General features: G+C 28.0%; 1 protein-coding gene and 1 pseudogene across 3 annotated transcripts in view; both read right to left on the bottom strand.

Moving 5' to 3' along the window:
* The window catches only part of LOC107168229 (adenylate kinase isoenzyme 5), a 43,394-nt gene that overhangs the window by 4,665 nt on the left and 13,933 nt on the right, over nt 1-24,796 (bottom strand). For all 3 annotated transcript variants that reach the window (XM_015517561.2, XM_015517562.2, XM_015517563.2), the window contains exons 3-9: nt 9,517-9,681; nt 9,334-9,444; nt 3,080-3,222; nt 2,688-2,870; nt 1,451-1,709; nt 226-380; nt 40-153 (exon numbers count right to left, since the gene is read on the bottom strand). In XM_015517561.2, the coding sequence (XP_015373047.1) occupies nt 40-153; nt 226-380; nt 1,451-1,709; nt 2,688-2,870; nt 3,080-3,222; nt 9,334-9,444; nt 9,517-9,681 (1,130 nt within the window). The remainder of the gene's footprint in view (nt 1-39; nt 154-225; nt 381-1,450; nt 1,710-2,687; nt 2,871-3,079; nt 3,223-9,333; nt 9,445-9,516; nt 9,682-24,796) is intronic.
* Nucleotides 21,291-22,340, bottom strand: LOC149063056 (uncharacterized; annotated as a pseudogene).

Genomic DNA, 24,796 nt, shown 5'->3' with positions numbered 1-24,796 from the left:
GTAACCCAACGAATTACGTTTTTTTAGTATGATAGGTACCTTTTTTTCAAAATAGTTGAGCTGTCCAATATTTCTTGGGTAACCATCGATTACAATACCATCTGCATTTTTATACTTGAGTAACTCCTTATCTAATATTTCGTGAACTATCGACTGGAATGATATAAAAACAAAAATACAATTAGTGATATAAACTAATTCCAGTAATAATATTCTTATCATCACCTCTTCAACGATGTGACCACAACTGATCGTCTCTTGAAGCGAATCTAAGGACGACGCCAGTGATCTCATTAAAGGTCCTACGCTAACATGCCCCCAACCAGCGTTGGCCCGGAGTACTTTTTGGCACAATGAACTCTTGTTGCTGCCAGGGCCACCTGCATGCACCAATTCACGAATTAATTATTTTTGACCAACAAACAAAAAGCCAACAAAACTATCCAGTCAGAATCAAACGACCAATAAACAAGTTAGACAAATATACATAAGTATTAAACTGCAGTAGGTTGAAATATATTTTGTCTCAAAAACACACAAAAAATGCATTCAAAAATAATGTTCAAGCTTATTAACATAATTATCATATAGAAATAGAACAAGAAAATTATTTTTATTACATTTTGCTAAAAATGTATTTGAAATATACATCTGCTTAGCGAATTTATTATAAAAACTGGTATCAACTATATTGCCCAATCATAGATCATCATAAAGTATCAGAACTAAATTCACTCATTTAATTCACCATCAAAAAAAAAAAAAAAATTATAAAATACATTTCATGTTTGTGGGTTGAATGAAATATCCATGGAACGGTATTGGGTGATTTATCTAATATAGAGTGTAAAGGTACATTTAAGGTATTAGTTTGACTGATCTAGAAAAAATGTCAAACTAACACAAAGTGTCTAAAATTCAATCTGCTCATCATTTCGTGTGATACCTACAACGTTTATATGGTTCTAGGTCACTTTGTACGGTCGAGCATTAAAAGTGCGAATCACGGACATTTTGTACGGTCAAGTAAAAAGGTACATTACTAGGTAGCGGACACTTTGTACTATATTATATATATAAAGTATTAAAATATATACATATGTTTATAGTATATATAATTTTATTAAAAAGACCAACACTTTTTAAAGATGGTTTTGGCTACACAATATTAAGATAAAATTTAAGCGATATACGTTGGAAATGTTCTATTACTACGTGTATAGGAAATATTTCTACAAATCGTATAGAACCAGTATACTATGCTACTAGGGACACTAGGGTACAACTATACATTAATATATACTTTGTGTATATAAGAATACAAACTGTTCGCGTTCTGCAATCTAAAGTTTTACCTTACCGTACAAAGTATACGCGTTATGCAGTTCAAACAAAGAACCGTAGAAAGTGACAGTTTACCCGTTTGTATTATTGACACTATAGCACTCACCCACAACACAAATGGTTCGCGGAAACGTTTCTGGTTTCAAAACAAGGTCTGTGGCCCGTGGTTCTGGCACGATATCAACGGTGTGGTTGCTGGTCGGGCGCTCGGCGACGACTTCCGGTTGTCCGGTACCCGATCTGTCCACTGGCACGGTACCGTTGGTCACTGCTACCGTCGTCGGACTTTTGTGAGCGCTCAATATTTGAAGTACCGAGGACCGGAAGTCGTTATAAACTTCAGTCGGACTCCGCTCGCCGTTCACCTTCGAACATAACAACACGTGTACAGCAACTTAAAACGTACACGCACACCCACACTTCAGATCCGAATAGTCATTTTATTTTAATTCTTCCATTAGAATTCAATTTTTGTAGACATCTAGTACCAATTTGGTGGCAATCGATAAATAAGTAAATTGTTTATCGATTCCGTAAAAAAATTAAAATTTTCTCACTAGAAATTCATATAGATCAATAACAAAATAACATAGAAGGTGGTTATAGAAACATAAATTCATTAAAAAGAAATTAAGCAGTGATTATGTTCAAATTTTAGAACAAGAAACAGTAAGTTACTGTAGTTTCAACCTAATAATTGTATTTACAGAGCAGTTCATTAAACTATTTTCAAATAAAATTCAAATATTTGGTGCAAATTTTATATTGGTCCCAAAATGAAATTGCTAATAATATTTTAATAATATTATCATTATCTAAAAAAATTCATTTAATGTATTCATTAGGTTAAGTTTTAGAATTTAAGATATTTAAAAGTGATGTTATCACATCTAATACTAAAAATGTGCATGTGATTACATTAATTAAAATATCTAAAATTTTAAAACACATAATAAAAGCGTATCTCATTAGTCATTAATATGACGAACTCAAAATGCCAATGATATCAGAAGATATTTGGTATAAATTCCAAATAAAAATGCATCTATCTACTTAATGTTTTTTTTTTAAATTTAAATATAACTAAGCCAATATGGAGTAAGCCCATTAAAATCCATACAAATTTATAATCTTTTTTGTGTGTCCAATAGTGCTTGTAAGATATATAATAATATTATTATTTATTTTTAAACATTAAAAATATATTATTTTTACTCTAAAAACTAATGAAGTGTTAAAAACTATTTAATTGTTTCCAGAAAAACACGTTTTGGAAATTATTGCATAACATAGCTTACGATGGTAGTTATTTATGACGATTTTCGTTTCGATTTAACACTCACCGAAATGAGCATTCCCCTCTGGTCGTAAAAGTCCGACACCGGAGTAACGTTTTTATAGAAGTTGTTCAGCTCCATCCTGGCCAGACTCAAAACGACATGTCCTAACTTTGCGCCGTAATCGATTTGGCGTTCAAGCACGTTTTGATTCCACGATATTAAAATAACTCCGTTTACAACTTTTATCTAAACAAACCAACCACAATTATGTCGTATAATAATATGCGTAAATAATATTTTACAGACATAACCATAGATTAAACTATGTTATGTTTAAATTCAATGTTATGGGTAGGTTGAGATTAAAATTAAATGTAAAATTCAAAATTAATTTAATAGTATTATATGGTTTAGTTAATACAATTTTAAAACTAAATAATTATTTTATTAGGTACCTTATTTGTGTATTCAACCACATCGCGCATACTTCTCGGGAATCCTGATACCAAAAACGTTTTGGCCGCTGGAGACATTTTCAACTCCAACATTAATACTTCAGTGACTGTTTTACTGGACAGTTTGCTGAAGTCTTCCATATCTGAATAACGGTTGCGTGAAATTATTATCCATACATTACAAAATATATATGTATAACTCCTACGATAAATATTCAGACACTTTAATAGTTTGATAAGTAATATTTTTTTTAAACAATTATAATTAATTATTATGCACTATTAATATAAACGAGATAATAATTATTTCCTAATATTATTTTACCTGATTTAAACTTTAAATTGTACTTATCGAACTTATTTTTATCCTGAATTCAAACAGGCCCGTATCTGGGACGTCATATTTAGAGAGGGGGAGTGATTATCTTTTTTAGGAATAACCCAAATCTTCCATAACACCTACACTTTTATCATACGTGCCGGTGCATCTTGTATTTAAAAAAATGTTTGTTTTATAACACATTATACATATTTTATTAAATAACTATTATTTAAATAAAAAATTATCGTTTAATAATATAATACAAATAATATTTCATCAACACTTTTCATTTAATTTTCTACAGAATTAAATCAGCGTATCTCTTTTTCATTTTAACGATTCGTCAAAGGATATTTTAAGCAGAAACTTTTATTTATCTATGTACAATTTCACATTTGATAAATCTAATCATGTAAATGTAAGTTCCTCTGTCCCATTTTTTAATGCAGCCAAGTTCTCAATAATATAAAGAATAGGTAAGCCAGCGTGTAGCAAAAAGTTAAATAATATGGTTTTCACGTTGTCACTGATAATTTTTGAGGCATAGTCAATTTGTATCAAAATTGATCCTAAATATTTACATTTGTAATTTGCACCAAAATTTTTAAACTGCGTTTATAATTTGCACCATCATAGATAGTAAGAAATAGAAAATGCAATTTGCACCAAATTTAAAGTCGATTATAATAAGATAGATAGGTACAATCGAAAGATTAAAAAAAATAATCGAATAAGTTTTAATAGTATAGAGTATAATACGAGATATACATTTATTAGCCAGTAGTCTGTTATTATTGACATTAATTAAAGAAAAAGTCACTCAATTATAAAAATAATAATTTAAAATACCACATGCCAATAATTATGAAAGTCGATATTAACTATCGATAGTGTCCATTATTACTAATAGATAATCAATTTGTTTTAAAAATTACAAACACTATTTTGGATTTTTGACTACCTATATTTTATTATCCTTATCATAATCTTTACCGGTTGGCAGTATTGTTTTGGAATATTTGATGTATTAATTTGAAGCATGATACATATTTGATTTTCACAGTTTTCACAGGAAAGTGTTATAAATTAATATGACTGTTTGTCGTTTAAACACTATATTTTTATACATACACTCTATTTTTTCGTATTTTTTTGTACAATTTAAAAGATAATCGAGTCGTTAAAACAATTCATCACCAGGACTGATCCACCCTTATCATTTCTGATAATATGTATGAAAGAATTATAGTTTAAAATTATAGTCTGTTTGAGTACCTATTTACTCAGTGATTCGTAGAAACAGATATGAGCTACGATCAAATATTTTTCATTCATACATTACCATCGACCTCGATTAAAACTCAATATATAGCAAAGAACGGACTTCGGGCCAGAATATTATGTTAGTGTGGTTCTTAAGTTTTTACTGTTAAAATGAGTATGAGACTTTTTCAGACCTTTGGTAAACACGTCAAATTTCGCTTTTACAACCAAAATAGTCAACTGTTCCCAATTCGATTGAAACAGGTCAGGGACAAACGATAGGAGCATTATAATATTGTAACGGCCTGATTGGTAGGTAGGTGATTGGCCTTCGTAAACTTAAAACGTTTGCCAAAATCAATATAATAAATTCATTATTTTGAACATTCCTTTTTCATTTTTCAATGTCCAGAATGTAAAAATGCGACGGTCTAAGATTATTTTTACATTTTGGCCATTTTTACGTTCAAAGTTGTGAAAAGGATCATAAGAAAAATGAATCATAATCTTTAACATAATTCAAAGAATGTTTTATCTGAAGAAAAATATTTAGAATCCTATCAAGGTATTAACGATCAATATTTTATACCTAATTAAAATAAAAAAAACATTATTTTATAACAAAATAATAATAATAATCTTATTAGATCTCTGCATGTTATTTTATTTATTATCATCAAACATTTCGAATTATCGCTGTTAATAAATAATTAGGTATTGGTGGATCTCGAGTTCATATTAATACGGTTTCTGATGTGTTTGGTATATATTTAATATTTGTTAACGATTGTTATAAAATATAGATAGTTATAATTCATATGATATAATATAATGCTGAACTATTAAGAAAATCAAAAATAGTGTTCTCGAATATCGGTACCTAAGTACCTATGATCCTATCTATGTGATAAAAGTTTTTGAGACTGTAAATTTTATAGTTTACTAAATGTGACAATAATTTATGTTAGACAATAGAAAACTATTTTTAAGAAAAACTTTAACTTTCCTTTTGTATCTATGAAAATATGTAAGATTGATTTCTTTCTATACCAATAATTTAAATTCAGAGTATTATATTAGTATTTATATTATATCGCGCAGACAATTTACATTAGTTTTATAATTATTATTCCAGTAATTAATATCACTTAATAGTTTATGCAAAAAATATAATGGTATAGGTACTTACAAGAAGTAACACTATGATAATTTCATTAGATTTTGTCGAAATCAACGAAATTAACAAAAGTAATTTTCAAAAGTAATTTTTACAGACTACCACGTTATTGTTCGTGTTATTAAAATAATAATTATGAATATAGAATGAATATGAAAAAACTTGGCGGCTAGGATATTAAAAAAAAAAAATTAAACTCAATTAGATTTATTTTAGATTTCAAAAGTTTTAAGGATACACAAATATCAACTATATTATTAATGATCCCATAATTTAATATTATTAGAGGAAAATAAAAGAGTTCAAACATATAAATAAAATGATGTTAAGTTGGCTAATTCATAACTTAAGAAAAGATGATGTTTAAATTTATTATACCTATTGTTATAGATTTGTTAAACAACTAATAGATACATTATAATACGTCATATTCAAATTTCATGAAATCTTAAAACCCTATACACTACACGTCTACACGCATATGAGTTATAATTTTGATTTTTAAGTAAGAAAAATATCTGTACAATGCATAATTATTTCAATTATTATGATCAATAGATAATAAATATTTATAATTATAATTTATAAGATAAAATTAATATTCTTAAAGTTCAATAATAATTGATAACATGGCTAAAATGGATGGCTTAATAACCTCCAAACATACTCTTCGAATATACCACAGAACAACACTGACATTTAAGAAAAGGTGAGTGAATTCAGGAGTACCAAAAAAATTTAAAGAACTTATATGTATATATATAATATACAGTACACACAACAGAAGAGTTGAATATTTCCACCCTTCGGTATAGTTTGACAGAGCCGATAGCTTTGTTAAGTCTGCTTGCTCTGACATGTCAAGGTTGGCTTAAAGTCAATGGACACAATAAATAGTAATATAGGTAGTTTAATCATTGATTTATTTATATATTTCAATGTTGTTGATTGTATTAACATCATACATAATAAACATTTAAAATGTATAATTTTTTAATGAGTAATATATTATGAATATTATATTTGTGTATTTGACCGATTTTGACTAAAAAATTATAACTCACTTCTTTCATCAATCTTATCATTTTTATTCCATGATTTTTCTATTTTTTTATTACGTCCTCATAGAGTTCAATTTCAAATCACAATACATTGCTCTGTTAGTAAAAAAATGTTTTTTTTTCTGGGAGCAATGGCTTTGAAAACGTAGGTCATTAACTTTTCACTTTTTTTATATAAAAGCATTTTTTTTTATAGTAAGCCATTTATACATTTTTTTTATGGTCACCTTTTTTATTATTATTACACATTCTAAAGCATAACATTTTCTAGAAAATAATCAAGCTCACTATAAAAATTATAATAACATTTAAAATGTAGTTTTAAGCAGTGATTTGTGTCGTATGCAGAATACCTATCCTTTTCAGTCTTGTTCTGTTTATCCGAAATCCAAACTTTAATTTTTGAAAATGTGCTTGAGAGGTTATAATTTTACTTTTTTTTAATTCACAATAGATAATTTTTTTAGGAATTCTCCTTACAATAATGCTTTCTTTTATTAATTATCGTACAATCACGACATTGTTAAAATATAATGTTTTGTACGTAATAATTAATACAGTTTATTAGAAAGGGAAAAAAATGATTAATAATTTCTGATACAAGAAAAAATATTTGATAATTCATAAAATTCTATAAAAAATTATTATTATTTTAATTTGAACGGAAAAATTTACGCCATGCTCGCAACTATGATGTCTGATAAAACGTCACTAAAACATTTACAAATGCGTAATACAAATTGTAAGCGTATTATATTAATAAATATACATATGAGTCACCTTCAACAATTATAAAAAAAAACATACAATTAGAGCCTCAATCATACTAACGTTTTTGCGCCCTAATACGTAGTTCAGATGTAACTTACCTTTCGTATTTATTGATGGATAATTTTCGTCCATTTCGTGTCAAAATATTATCGTATCAATATAATTATACAGGATTACAGCTTGATACATAGAATGAATATGTTATACAACAACATTATCTAGTATATCGTTATATTCAATGATCAATAGAATTTTAAATATTATTGGTTGTTAAATTTCCAAAATTTCATAATTATAGAGCTAGATAGATACAACAGAAGAAAATAAATTTATATGTGTTCAAAATATGTTATAATTTTATTAATTAATTAAAAAATTGAACATTGTTATAAGTCAATTTAGTGTGACAATCGTATTAGATATGAATATCATTAATTTCTTTATTGTTAGATTTGCGAATTTGAGTTTAAATAAATTTTACCACATATTTTTTATCACCCCTATTCTTTTTAAATTCCATCAATATACATTTATTTCGTTAGAAAATATCGTCGAAACACAAATAACCTATCAATAAATACGATGATACCTACCTAGCTAATGACTACCTAAGTGGTTTTCAAACATGTAGGACACAATTTACCTACAGACTACAGTAGTGATAACAATTCTTATAAGAATTTTTGTAGGACGTAAGTAACATGAAGTTTCCATTATTGTATGACTCAAATTATCACTGCAAATATAACTTACTGGTATAAGATATTAAGTATTAAAAAAATGTCATAGAGAGATCTTTCTCTCCAATAAATTTAACCACTATTTTAGTACTTATGTTATTAAATAGTACATTATATTCTTTATTACCATTTATATAATTAATTGGATTTTGATTAAGGGTTAGAACATTTTAATTTCCAGCACAGAAACAAAACAAGGTAGGTATGATAGATACCGATGATAATCAACTGTTGCATTGCTTCGCATTTACTTTATAAATTATAATAACTATATATAAACACGAACAGAAGCAAGATATCTTGTTTTTCATCACTAATAAAAATTATAAAGGTACAATAATTATGAACCACTGAATTAAAAATTCCTGCTTAGATTCATACATGGTTTCCATTTTATTTTAGATAGTTATTTAGTTAGATATGTTATTTTATATGATTTTACTATAAATAACTTTATATTGTAATTTTAAATCTCAAGAGTTTAATATAAATACAAATTCAAAAAATTAAACATTGTCCATGGATGTTTGATGAAAAACCAATACGTAGATATTAGTTTTTTTTTTTCAGTGAAATAACTCAAAATATCTCTCAATTAAGAATTAATATTACATAATATTTATACTAATATAATTTAGGCTGTACAGTGTACATTATAATTTTATTTGGCTTAGTATAAGACATAAAAATTTTGTATGATTTTTAACAATATAAATTCAAATTTAAAAAAAATATTAGTTTTGCATGATATAAAATTTTTTTGTTAAGTACATTTTATGAGTATTCAAACAGTAAGCTATCGATTACCAAACGTGATCATAAATCAATAACCAGCTACCGCAGACGCTCGGTAAATCTAAAAGTAGACCTTCTACTAAAATGTTTAATTTACCGTTGATGATATAACAAAACAAACTTACCGTTTCCAACAGTGTACTGTTGTAGTAAGTCGGTCATGTTAATGTGGACAATACCGCGCTTTTCTATCATCAAGTTGTCACAGTGCGTGACCTTGCCACTTCCAGGTCCACCTGTATACGAAAACTTTCGGTCAAATAGGTGTTTGCGAAGATGGTGTTGCAACTTTATAGGTAGGTACTTACCGAGTACGAAAATAACTGGAACTTTCGGTGTGTCAAATTTCACATGGCCGTTTGTGTACGCAAACATCCCAGCGTCATTTTTGTTTGCATTTTCGATATCATCTGCTTCCCAATTGTCTCTATCTTTGGAACCGTTTTTAAAATGCTCATCATCGGGAATTTTGTCTGTAATAAAACATAGTGTCAAATAAATAAAAACGCGCGAATATTATTACTTTTCTAGGACGCAAGTAGGCTGCATCATGGATGTTAGGATGTTATCTTATTACAAAAATTAATGACCGATAGTTAGGTATTAGTGTCTAGTGATTCATTATTAAACACAAATTAATTTTTTTTCATTAATATTTTTAATTTTATATTCACAAGATATTTATTAATATTGTAAGATTAATAAAAAAAATATATATAACTAAGTAACAAAAATATCGACTCATCTTTATAATATAAGAATTTTTTTTGTTATTTTATTTATATTCTCATAACATAAATGTTTTATAATATTATGTTACAATTAAATTGTTCATAAGCGATATTCTAAAAAGTTACGTAAGTTAAGTATGAAGATAGGTAGGAAGGTTAAGTTTAATATATAAGTAAATTAGTAACTATATACATTAATATCATTCACAGAGTTCGAGTGTTGAATTATACAAATTGTTTTTTGTTCACTTACTGTAAGAACCTACAACAGTTACAACCTAAGTATTTTAGTCATTAGATAAAATTAACTTAATAGTTGTCACTTTTTCTTACGGCTTACACGCCAATCATATCAAATATACCAATATAAATGTATAATCTACATTATAATTTCTAGTATTATTTTCTTAAATATATATACTACTAATATATATAACCAAATGTACCTACATTAACAATTTAATAAAACGATTCACAATCCAACATATAGGTACTCATACTGCTTATGGAATCGATTACTTCTAGCAAATGCGGATAACACTATAATATTATTATAATATCATAGACATTAAAATAAAATAATTGCAATGGATTTTTATAAATAAAATGTTGCCTATTTCCGTTTTCACACACTTTTCTTAAAGTCGCTTTCACGTCTGTTTGTCTGTAATCAAATCTTTCGCGCTCGATTTGAGGCACTTTTTGACGATGAAAAATTCTGAAAATTGGTATAGACCTTGGTCTTGGATGACAATACAATAATCCGTTATCATTTTGGGACACGGACCTCCAGGTAGGCGATGACGGGTGTGCAAAGTCATCTCCGAGGAAGTAAAGGTATAATAATATAATAATATAACCATAACAACTACCATCTACCAAAAATATAAAAATATATTATCAATATTATGTTTAAATTTTTAACTTTACTTTTAAATTTTTCATCACGCGCGCTCGTATTACCGCCGGCGCTGTTCGTCGAGTTCGCTGACATCAACTTTAGGTTTACAGTACACTGGAGAATTATCTGCAAAACTAAGTGAGACGGCCACTCAACGCAAACGACGCCTGGAGAAAGCTCGTGATAAATACCGTGATAACAGGGATAATGAAGATCGTATTATTAAACGAATCAGACTCGATGCTTACAGCCAATATATGAGGCAATGAAGAAGTGCCGAAACAACAGAGCAGCGCCAACAACGATTACAACTCGATTAAAAGTGACATTCACTGCAACGTGCCAATGAAAGCCTGGCAGAACGAGAAGCTGAACAAATCGTACAAATGCCACTATTGTCTGGTCAATATCTTCAACACATGCGGTTAGAATGGAAAGATGTCGAGTTTATCTTCATTGACGAAATTTCTATGGTGCCATACGAAATGATGTGCATGATCGAGTCTCGACTGCGACAATTGAAGAGTCCCGAGGAAATGTTCGGAGGAATTAATGTATTACTGTTTGGCGATCTGATGCAGATACCGCCAGTGAAGGGACAACCAGTTTTCCGTCAGCCAAGACACATGATACTGGCTACACATTTGTGGGAATTATTCACTTTGATTGAGCTGACGCAAAATATGAGGCAGCAAGGTGATACAACTTTCATTGACGTTCTCAATGCGCTGCGAATTGGGGAGCTAACGACAAGTCACATGTCCGTGTTGATGAGTCGGGTTAGTACAGAGACGGACGGGGAATTCTCTGTAGAGAAGGCTGTCGCGTTCAGCTCTTAACAAAAATCAAATATAATAATTGGCGTTAAGGGTGCCTTCACGACAAGGCGTTGATTAAACACAAGTATTATAGTAACGACCTTAAATGAATAATGAAGGAAATAAAATAGGTAACTCGAATATTAATATGTTAAATAATTGTTTTTATTATAATTCTAAATGATGGTAGGTACTTTGGTTTAGTATAAAAATGATTATGCAAATGTTACAATACATAATAATATATTAATAATAATACATTAAGTGTGAGATATCTATTTGGCACCCAATAAGTGGATAAAATACAATATGCTGGATTATCAAAGGTAAACAATATAATATTGAAGTGCTTGATTAGCACAGTAAAATAATAATAATAATGCTTGATTAGCACAGTAAAATAATAATAATAATGCTTGATTAGCAAAGTAAAATTATAATAATAATACTGAATAATAACCTGGCAGCTCGTCAGCTGGTTACCTGGAGAACTGGTGTCCGTTAGCGGCTTTGAACCAAACGCTACCGTCTCAGGATGTACATATTTGCACAATAAAAATACAATATAATAATAATTAAGTGTGTGATAGTCCTGAGAACGTACGACTAACGGGCCACCAGCTCAGACGAATAAATCACTGAACACAATATATAATTCACAATGACGAAAAAAATTCACGTGCTTCTGTATCTCGTGGTGCGCCCTAAATTGAGGAATAATATCAATGGGTTGAACGCAATAAATGACTGAACGATACTTACAGAAAACAATTCACAGATGACTAAAATTAAATGATTGAATATGTATTGAATGAATGTATGCTTTTTTTGATGAGAACGAATGTATTTAAGATTAACAAAAACAAATTGAATACTGAATCGGAGGCTCGTTGAATGATCGAACAGCTCGAGAGGCATAAAAAAAAAAACAAGGAAAAAAGTACGAACGTAATTTAATGAATATGAAGCCTTTACGAAAACGAACGAATTTTGAGTAGCCAATGAAAAACACATAATTAACGAAAATGCGATCAGTACCACCTTAAACATTTAATCCATCAAAATACAGAATTCGGTGGCACTGAAAGCATTACACAACTTTATGGACGCAGAAAAAAAACATTGAAAGTGCTGCACTTTAAGTGCATAAAAATAATATAAAAAATTTGACTGTTGGAATACGCACATTGCCCACTATCAGTTAGATAACGGCGCACCACTATCACAAGCGACCAGCTGGTGGTGGAACAACGCGCGCACTCCTCGACTGGTCACCCGCGCTGAACGCACTGTCGCGAAAAATCAGGTTTTTGAATAATTGTTTGCGGAGTGAACAAAGGCTATGCGCATTTACCCAACCAACAAGCAAGTGGAGGCCCACAATAATAAAGTACTACAATACTTTCGAGAAAAAAATGTCAAAATGTTTACCATTCGAGCTCAAGATTCTTTGGTCGATGCCACTAGGCCGCTATAAAATTCAATCGACGCCGTCATATCGTATGACATCAACAAGACCGGAGGATTGCCGAGAGAGCTGGTAATATTTGTGGGAGCAAAAGTGATGCTGCGATCTAACATCGATGTACAAAAAGGCTTGGTCAATGGAGCAATAGGTATTGTAACAGAACTGAAATGGGCTGGTGGCTTCCGCAAAGGTCAGATCTACAAGCAGGACTTACCAGATGTAATGGTGGATTTTGGCGTGGATGGGATCCACCTGATCAAGCCAAAATCAATACAATTTCCGGCAAAATTCAGTTACGGAACTGTCGAGCGCCGTATTCCGCCTTTAATATTATCATGTGCTTCAACAGCCCATAAAATGCAGGGCGCCTTAGTCGATTATGCTGTCGTATACTTGGGACAGAAACTATTCGTACAAGGTCAAGCGTACGTCATCATTAGGAGAGTTCGTAGCCTCGATGGACTTCGTATCGAAGAATTGGACGCTTCAAAAATAATGGGAAAGACATCCTGTAACGTAGACGCTTTGGATGAAATCGAAAGAATGAGACAACATCGTCAATCATAATCATCAATCATGAGTAGTTTGATTCGTTTTATTAAATATAAGAAATTTGTTTCATAAATCTTTTTTAAACGTTAAATAAAAAAATGTACTTTCAACTAAAAAGTAGAAAATAAAAAATAAAATAAATTTTTTTTTTAACACACTTTCCTATAAAACCATATTTAAAAAAATATAAATATATATATTTTTAAATTAAACTAAAAAATATTTTAAAAATTGCACTAAAAAGACAAAAAATAATTTTCGGTACTTAAAAATAATGAAAAATTTAAAAGTGTGTGGTGCTCTTACACTAATTGACATATTATACTCCCAGTCACTATCTTATAAACAGGTTTGAACAAAGAAGTGTATGTGAGACTTGGCTCGGCTTTAATTGTTTTGTATGATGCACCACACACTTTTAAATTTTTCATCAGTAAATTTTTCATTATTTTTAAGTACCGAAAATTATTTTTGTCTATTTAGTGCAATTTTTAAAATATTTTTTAGTTCAATTTAATATATATATATTTATATTTTTTTAAATATGGTTTTATAGGAAAGTGTGTTTTTAAAAGAAATTTATTTTTTATTTTTTTATTATTAATAATTTCAATACTACAGTATATTAGCATAATAACTTATATTTAGATCATGACTAGATATAGGTACAGATATATTTAACTGTCGAAAAAACATGGTTGGTGGGTGTGTGGGAACTGGTGCACAAATGTTGATTGTTGCATGGTGTGTACAGCGTTGTGTCTTGGTGAATACCATCATTGACTATAATATCGTATATAAAATACTCCCGTACTCCTCTCATTATTTATGTACTGTAATAATAATTTTGTAGTACAGTCCTGTATAATATTTTTGTCATGTTTATCATATAAGCAGTAAACATGATATTATTATGTGATCATACCATAGAATAAAATATATATTGTGTGATCATACAGCACAATACCGAATATACTTATAAATTATAATCATTAAAGAGGTTTTAAATGGCCCAACATTTTTGAATTTTCATAACTCTGGTACCTATGAGTATCAAATTTTAATATGTAATTTAAAATAGTGACTGCTTAAATTATATGAGGTCACTCACAAAAAATACGGTAACTTCATATACGTATATATTACTTACGTATTCAGTAATTACTAATTAATGATTGTTTGGATGAATGTTTTGCACACCTAATTTTTTATTTTTTTTGAATTGAAGGTTATTCGAACTTTATACATAGCGTCCGTGATGTATCTAATTAAAAACCTTTTTTAAGTTATTCAAGTAAAAACATCTAATATATGTATATGTTAAATAAAAACTGTTTAAGCTGTTTGTTAAAAAAACACTTAAAAATTAACTTAATTTAATTTTTAAATTCTGAGCAGTGAAACTTTGAGAATAAGTATTAAGTATTTTGTTTAAGAATTTTTTTCAAATATTAAAAAAATACAAACTTTTGTACTTTTTTCAAAAAGTTTTATTCAAGTACTTTACAATACTATACCAACAATAAATCAAATAATATTAATATTATAACAATTATTATGATACGGTTAAGCCTGATACTATTTCTGTCGTTCTGTCTTCTGTGTGACCATAAATTACAAATATTATGGACCTATGACGAATCAACAAAAACATTCTTATAAAGTTGGTGTTTTATTATTAACACTCAAAGATTGTACCACAATAATTTAACCACCAGTTGAACGCGAAAAATTAATATCTTTCAACTATTATAGTATAATTGTTCTGGTTATGTTTTTAGGTGCATTCGAATTGCGTGCGATGGTCGATGGATAAAAAATATGAATTACAATTCAAAATATCATGAAAATCGCGTGTGATACTTATCAAACTTAATAACTACGTATTTGATATATTATAATATAGGGAATAGGTGCATGCAAGAACTTTACAATTGATTATTTTAATTCCATGTTTTAATTTAATGTGCATAAAAAAAACACTCTGACTTAAATTATTCATGTGGATGGAGTTAGAACAGTTAACTTGTATCTTATATTTACTGATCACATCGACTATTTATATTTTCTATTATTGACATAGAAATGGGAAATTAGGTCAAAAAACAAGTAAACGGTGAAATTAATAAAAAAGATACTTTTTTTATATTTAACAAGGGAAAATATTTGATTTAAAAAATATATTATAATTATAAAGCATTAATATCAAGAACTAAAAGTCTCTTTGTAAAAAAATAACACAAAAATCTCCACAAAATAATTGGTGCTTAAAACTACATTTTATTTAAAATACGAAGATTACTCCCTTTTTATAAAATCATAAGATCATTAATATATTACTGCAATGATATTATGTCCTGATCTTGAGGATTACTTTTTATATCAAGTAATTACAGGTAATAATTTATAATACAAAAAATATGAATTACAATTTTGTATTTGTGAATGTTCAAAAGGAATAAAATTAATTTCAACTCCTAAATTACTTTTCATGAGACGATTATAAGAAAGCTGTATGCTTCAAATTTCAAGTTTTTTGCAACACGGCGGGATTAGTGAATTGGGTCCCAAATGACCTTAAATTGGGTTCTGGGAAAAAAAGTAATAGTTAAGTTGAGTTTCGGAAAAAAATTACTAGGTAAATTGAGTCCCAAAAATAAAATGATAGTTTATTCATAACACTTTTTTAATATCTAATAATCTTGATTAGAAGTCAAATTTTAATTATATGATATATAATATATACGAGATATTATACTATGTTATCGGTATAAATAATATTCATTAAAATATATGTGCTTATTATAATATTATGTTCTTGGTAAAAACTTAAATGACAGGGATTTAACATATTTAAATCGGGTTATCATGTTAATAGTTTATTTTCAGTTTTCTCATTTGTTTCCTTAATTGTTGTTCTGTATATAGGTAACAGTCGTAATATGTATACGCCCGCCCGTTATATACGTGCGTGTGGCGTGTCTTAATTTATTAAGCTTAATCAGTTACGACGTTGAAATCCGCGGTAACATTAGTCAATAGATCGCTACATCACAATCTTATTATTATATTTTTTTTGTAATTTTTGTTTATCTATTGGTGCATAGGATTAATTTATGTCCGGCCATGACAAGAATGGCAAATCCATGGCACGCTAAAAATTAATTTTTATTACATACCTATATTAATACTCGTATATTTATAATTCTTTTCTTATAAGATACTATATTATAATGTATGATATTTTTCAGGGAACCTATCGATTCCACCAATGAAGCATCGATTCCGTCAGTATCGACTCCACCAGTTTAGGTAGTCTAAAAACAACCTATAATATAATATATATATATAATTCAATAATTAATTTAAATATAAATTAATTTAGTCAAATATAGTTTTAAGTTTTACAATGTTATTTTTTATAATGTGATGATGCCAAACTAATGAAATATGAGCGGTTAATTTTTTTAGCCTCATAATCTTTTAACATACCTTCGATTTTTCTTTTTTGATGAATATCTATTGTGTTCTTACGAGTTTTTGTTTTGTGAGTTGTCCTGAGAATAATGTACGTATCTGTTTGGATTCTTGTATTTAAGACGTGTATAAATAAAAAATGCTTGGGTGTGATTTTATAAACAAATAATTGAGTTTTGTGTGGAAAGATTCACAACTATTTGTGTTTCGCTCAGAACTAATGGAGGAGAAGCCCAAACATTGGGTGGAAATCTCGAAAACCCATCAATGTAGTTTTCAGCTAAATAATCACAAAATTTTGACATTTTTGGATCATTACGGCAGTGTGCCATAAACTCTTCTATAAAACATTCTGGGCTTAAAAAGAAAGTTCAAATATTTTTCTCAACCAGATTCCGGGCTCACAGTTTTTATTTTGATACACGTCTGTTAATCCAATTTCTTGGATTTTTCTCCTTTAATTTTGCATTAAATGGAATCTGCATCCAATTACTTGTATTAATGGCCAAATCATTTTTGCCCCAGCATGAATAGATTCTTCAAAATCAGCCACAATTGTCGTCAAATTTAAATTTAATTCAGCAAATTTAGTTTTTTTTAAACTAAATGCTAAATTAATAAATATGTGTTGTTTTGTGAGGTAATAAAAAATAAACTAACGGAACATAATGCCCATTTATATTTACATTGATTGTAAAAAGTGGATAAAAAAACATATAGGACACGAAGAAAATGTACCATCAACAAATATTGTATTATACGAGCTTAGAGCCTTTAGATTATTGTCTGTAGAAAAACACATCGAATTGTTCACCAAATCTGTATGTATTAAAAATGACTCACCTTCAACATTTCTTATTTCACGATTTTTCATAGCTTCTATCACTTCAATAAGATTTTTTGGAAGTTAAGGTATGCGTTTTCTACGCTTTCGATGTATACATTGTTTGATATTTTCAACATAGTTATTTTCCATGATATTTTCAATTTGAGGATTTTTTAGTATTTCACGATTTATAATTTTTGAAGGACTTTCTGTGACATCAGTAAGTTTTCTTTTTAGTTGGTTTGAAAATAGTTTTTAACATAATATGCTAGCAAAATCTAATTGGTGTCTAATGCAAAAATGTAGATTGTCATTTTGAGTTATACATAACTATTGACATACTAAGTAAATAATGACTATCAATAAAAAGTTTACATACAGGCCACAGAACATAACACAGGCAAATAACGATATAATCACACATAATATAGGTACATTATGAACATGTACTAGCGAATTACTCCGAATTTGTAAAAATGTTCGCGTTTTATTTTCAGTGGCAATGGCAATATAATACGATGAAAATACAAGTATACATGTAGTAAAAGTATGCTTGACGTGTTTTAGTTAACAATACACAAGTAAAACATGAATATTATAAAAAAAATTATGTTTATACCTAATTTTTATATTTTTTTCATGTTTTACGTGCATACTTTAAATCAAAACACGAAAAATAATAATTTCTTTGAAACACGAATTTTTAATTTTTAACAGACATATAATTAATAATATTTTAAGCTCGGAATGGTGACTAGAGGTCGTTGACTTGTGTATATTTAAACATTACACAAAGGTAATTTTTAACAGACTGTATAAAAAAATAAAGAAAACAATAAGTTAAAAAATTAAGTAACATTTTATCATTTAATGTGTTATTTATTATTAACATAGGTATGCAATTTATTTTGTTTTTATGCAATACACAACCCTTTGCTCATTAGTTTAAAGTCCGATATAAGAGTTCTAAGTGTCTGTCATTACCAGGTATATTAGGTACGTCCATAAACCATAAAACTTAAATAACCCACCTAAATTAATTTATTGCTAATAATTTAGGTCATTATATTGTAATATATTTTAATTATTTTTTTTAAATTAGAATTTTAATAATTATAATTGAGTCAAGAATTTAATTGAACATTTTAGAAGAGATTCGAAGAGAATTTCAAATATCTATGAATAACTCAAAATTATTCAAAATATTTTGAAGAAATTGTATCATGTATTCATGTATAGAAAATGATAAAATAAATATTTGATGAACATTTCAAGTACCTAAGACTATTATTTTTAACAGTGAAATAAGAAAATCGTTGTATGTGAACTTGTTGATTTACTGGTGAATATCAAATATAGCAATATCTAACTTCAAACGCTCGTAAAAAATTAATTCTCAAACCTCATAACAGCCCATTTTCGTGATTTTATTGAGTTTTATCAACATTTTAACTTTAACTGCTTATAAAAAAAATATTGTGGATTTACGAACAACTTTTTTTTAATTTCCACAAATAAAAACTTATGGGGAAAGTTCATGCTTTTCAACATTGTCATGCTTATGACGGAACAAAAATCTTTTTATCGACATTAATTTAAAATTTAAATAAAACTAAATGTTCTTTTACCTATAAATAGTTTAAATATTACCGCAGTCTGAAATTACAAGGTGCATCAAAATTGCTGATATAAACATTCAGTGGATCTATTTAGAGCAACACTTTAAAAGAAAATCGAGTTTTTGAAAATTGTTTTTGCAGTATAAATTTCTCAAAATACTAAAATCGTCTAAAAATTATATTAATGTTTGAAATACAAGTTAATATGATAAATTAATTGTATTCAAGACATCAGACACGGAAAATACTATCGAACCATGTTAGTATATATTCTTATATACCTAACCTTCCAAATATTAAATAATACGTTAATAATAATGAATGTTAAGGTGGGAAAGTTAGTAAAAAACATAAATTTGAATAGTCGAATTACTGAAGTAATTAATATTTATTTTATTAGGTACTTAAATTTATTTATTTATTGAGTAAATTTCAACTACTAAAATATTACAAAAAAACAAAATTATAATTAAAACTAAAGAGAGGAGTTTATCACCTCCAATGGCTGTGCGTAGATGAGAGTTCTAAGAACTTAAAAAAATTTTCAATACATAACAATAAATTGATAATAATGTAGATAATAATATATTATGTTATAGGTAATTACTTTAGACATCATAAATCTAGAAGCCCCATAAATTTAACCCAAATTGCGCCTATGAATAAAACCCATGACTCATACGTTGATGTAAATGTGTAATAAGAGTAAAATCTTTTTTTCATCACTTTGAGTAAATGTATCCGGTTGTTTAGTGTTTAAAATTCATTTGAAGTCGGCTTATATAACAATTGGAATTCATTGAGTATTTTTATAGTTTTTGAAATATATGAATTTCTTTATCTCCTTCTTCAAACATTATAGGTTTGCTAATTTATTCTTAATACAACTTTGTTTATGTCTAATTAATCCTGATTTACCCCTAAATCTTGATAATTAAACTTATTAAGTAATTCGGGGGTCATATCCCCTATGACCTATAATATCATTTGATATATGATAATATTTTGATAATATGATTGAACAGTTGCTTATTTATGTATGTTTGATATTGATATTATAGAGAATATGACACCTAGGAGAACCCTCAACACCATCATGGTTAAGTGATGATGTATCAGCCACAAAAAAAAAAATATGCCCATTAACAATACACTTAAAAAGTCAGAAGAAGCATTGAGTAACATTGCCAAGGCTTTAGCAATACCATCAGTGCCACCATTAGATAATGCATCACATGGTTTATCTCAATTTATAAGTGCTACGCTGCAATCTTTCAAAAATCATTCCCTTAAAATTGCAACAAAACAAAAAATTTTAAATATTTTAATGATGTTCAACTTAGTGATATTCCTTAAATTATGTTTTAAAACAAATAAGTATTACCAATATACATTTCTAGTCAAGGAAGACTGAGTTATAAGTTAAAGAAATTATTTTGTTTTTTTTATAAAATTGTTAATGTTTATTTAATATTTAGTTATTAAATCATAAAAGACCTAACTATTTTAATTTGTAATTCTTAAATAATATTTTTAAATTTGTTTTTTTGGTATCGTGAACTTTTCATAACACAATATTAACTACATGCATATAGAGATTATCTGTTTGACTTTCTAGTACCTAGTGGTCTTGGAGAAGGAAGGTTAAGGGTACCTATGTGTTTCTAAAGCTTCATTTAAGTTACTTTCTCTACACTGCAGCATCATGATCTTAGAACCTATATTTATCCAATTAAATTTGTAATTGACATCAACTAAAGCAAGCAGAATAATACTATCTGTCCCTTTATAGTTTCTATAGTATGAAAAACTTGAACGGGGAGGTATGAAATTAATATGCTTCCTATCGAGAGCACCTATGCAATGAGGGAAATTATAAAAAGAAACAAATTGATCTGTAATAACATTCATCTCTTCTATTGTTGATGGAAGCTAAACATTAACCCATATAACTTAATTAGTTAATTTAATTCATATTGATGTTAGGTACTGATTTAATTTTTATAAACACCTTGATTTCATCTTTAAAAGCTTCATAAATTGCATTCAAAATGTCTGGTATAAGAATATATTGGTTGCAATACGAATAGAGTAATGAAGATTTTTATAGCTTTTATCAGTAGCTATAAACCTTAATGTTACTCTGTAATAATATATAAATTATCAGGATCTGTGCTGCTAATTCAATTCTAGCCTCCCCTCCCCCCTCCGCGAACGAATTCCCTAGTTATACCTAAGATATTAGTAGTATAACTAAACCAGATTTAAGTTAAAGTATAGTAATAATAGTCAAATAAAGTATAATATTATAACCTATAATTTGTAACCTGTCTGGTGGTTTTATACATTGTCTCATTAGAGTATCCATTCGGGCAATAATTGCAATAATAGAGTTATTTTAATTAAAATTTCGTTAAACATATCCGAATCCAATCTCAAATAGTTCATGTATGATTTTTCATCTTCTATTCTACAGAATACAAAATATGTTTTTAAATTTATATATTATATTTAAACAATATAGGTAAGTATCTACATTTTATCTATTAAAATATGGATTTATTAACTTACAATAATTCATTTTGTAGCATACCTAGACCTTTTTTTCGACGAGAAATCCATTCTTTCACCCACACATTTCTTTTTTTTTTGGTGCTTTTAATAACTTATGTATTAATATTATGTTATGCTCTCCAATAATACTAGCAGCAATAGCTAACATTTTTTCACGAGAATCCATACTAAAAACCAATCGACTAATCAAGGTATATTTATGTATATTAACTACCTACCTATTTAATATTTATATATATAAATCAAGTCTATAAAAATAAAATGTAAAGAGTTATTGTAGAATATAATAATATACAGAAATACAGAATAGTAGAATACAGATATTTTCGTAGAGTTCATAATCATTTATTTTGCAGCTAGTACATTTTACAGTGCATATCACATTATGATGTGAATATAATTATATACAACTATACAAGTACTAGCATACTAGGTTACACGCAATATACTAGACTAGCTAATTATGCTAGATATAGTATCATCGTGTGAAAAAGGCTTAAGTGACTCTCGTGATTGTAGTCTATTAAATTTAAGTCAACTGAATTAATCATTTTATTTTATGAAACTCGGCATTAGACACTCATGTGTGTTAAGTTATCAATATGAGATGAAGACTCAGTAGCTTTTTATCAAGATAGGTATACTGTTGAACATTGATGTCGATGTACCCCTGAGGGTCTCGGTCATCTTCGATAGGTAATAAACTAATAACCGATGAAATAAAACCAATTGAAAATGTATTTGCTTAAGTTGTAACTAGTGTAGTTTCAGTTACCTATTTTTATTTTTTTTTATTCACTGTTCCAATGACGCATTGTGGTAGTGGAGTTATTAGATTATCCAATTATCGAAATTGATTGTATAAAAGTAAAAAAGGGGTTGGTCGGCCGCCACGATTCTTTCAAACATTTTAAATAGGGTGTTGAGTACATATGGACAATAGGTATAAGCAGACTTGCATATAATTTATAATATATAGCGCTATAACACTGGTGAAATAGAAAATAATAATAATAATAATAAATAAAAAATATCAAACAAAAATAGGTCATGGTTAAACCGCCTGACCCCGCAAAATGTTCAACAATGAGCTGCAAAATACGAGTATAGGTATTAGATATATACAGGGTTATTCACCAAACATACTGGAGTGTATATCACTCCCTTTTTTTCAATAATACACTTATATAATATCTAATTTTTGGAATTTTAAATATTTTTATAGATCATGAAATTATTTCCAAATTCTTGGTGATGAAAACTTATATTTTCAAATAACAACCCTAATTTTCTGTAAATTATTTGGTGGATAATATCCTGAAATTTTAAAGATCAAAATTCGAATAAGTTGTTTTCAAGTTGCTTACATTTTTATATGAGTTTAATGGTCCATAATAATGGATTTGAAAATTATATGGGCTCAAGTGATTTCAAAATTTTAGTCATTATTTATATAAATCTATCAACATGTATAAGTACCTAATTTGTAAAAATATTCCAAGTATAATAAATATTAGATCCAATGCTAGGTACATTTATTTTATATTTTTGTAAACCCATTTTAATGACTACTATTCTTAGTTTAAAAATGTTAATAACTTCGAAATTACGATCGTATGATTTTCAAATAAAATTAATCAAAATATTTAAAATCATTAGTACCTAACTAAATAATTTACAGTAAAAAGTGGGTTTTTCATTTGAAAAATCACAAGTTTGTTTAGTCACAGGGCACATTCCTATTAGTAGGTAGTATAATACATCTAAAGAACTTGAAAATATTTCGTGTAATATGCATGCTTGATGGATCACCCTGTAAAGTATTATAATATATGTGTGTTTTTCCATATAATAATATGATTGACCCGACTATGTCGGATAGGAACTATGCTCGTGGAGAAACAATCAATATTTGACCTTTAATAGTGAACATTACACGAGTTTGTGTTGCGTTTATATTAAATTATTATTATACATCGTGATTGTCATAATTTTGCCACCGTGTTTTATTTACTGCTTATCATAGAAAAGCCTAGCCGCCTAGACATCAACGAATTAAAAAGTGTGTCACTCTTAACTAAGTCACGTAGGTAACGATTGAATATTTTTAAGAAATTTCTGACTTAACGAATAAATTAATCATTTTATATTGAACCAATTTTTGTTTAAAAAAAAAAAATTATAGTATAATTACAATTGAATGTGTTACTATATTGTATTAAGAAATATACTGTAGTCTATTGAATCGTTAAATACTCAGTTCCTAGTTTCAATAGAGTTAAATAACATAAATACAGGTCACTATGAATTGTGTCCCATTTTAATTGTTTATATGAATTGTGATTGGAATATATTTTAAATGACACGATATGTAAACAAATTAAGTCAAGAGATATTTTTTTTAAATAAATATCTTCATTAGGATTGGCAATATTATAATTTTGCTGAAATTGGTATGGTTAAATATATTGGCTTTTTGAGTACAGTTTTATTTACCTGCACTTCTACGTGGAATCACAATGTCACACAAACACATTAATTTAAAATCACTGAACATTAGCAAAATATATAACAGTTCAATGATGGCTTTGTGATCACTGATCAGCAAAAAAATTAACCTAA

The sequence above is a fragment of the Diuraphis noxia genome, unplaced genomic scaffold (assembly GCF_037042655.1).
Source record: "Diuraphis noxia isolate RWA-SAM2 unplaced genomic scaffold, SU_Dnox_SAM2 contig0001, whole genome shotgun sequence".
In the NCBI taxonomy this organism is placed as follows: domain Eukaryota; kingdom Metazoa; phylum Arthropoda; class Insecta; order Hemiptera; family Aphididae; genus Diuraphis; species Diuraphis noxia.
Note: the sequence above shows the minus strand (reverse complement) of the source record. Positions and strands in the feature narration are given on the sequence as shown.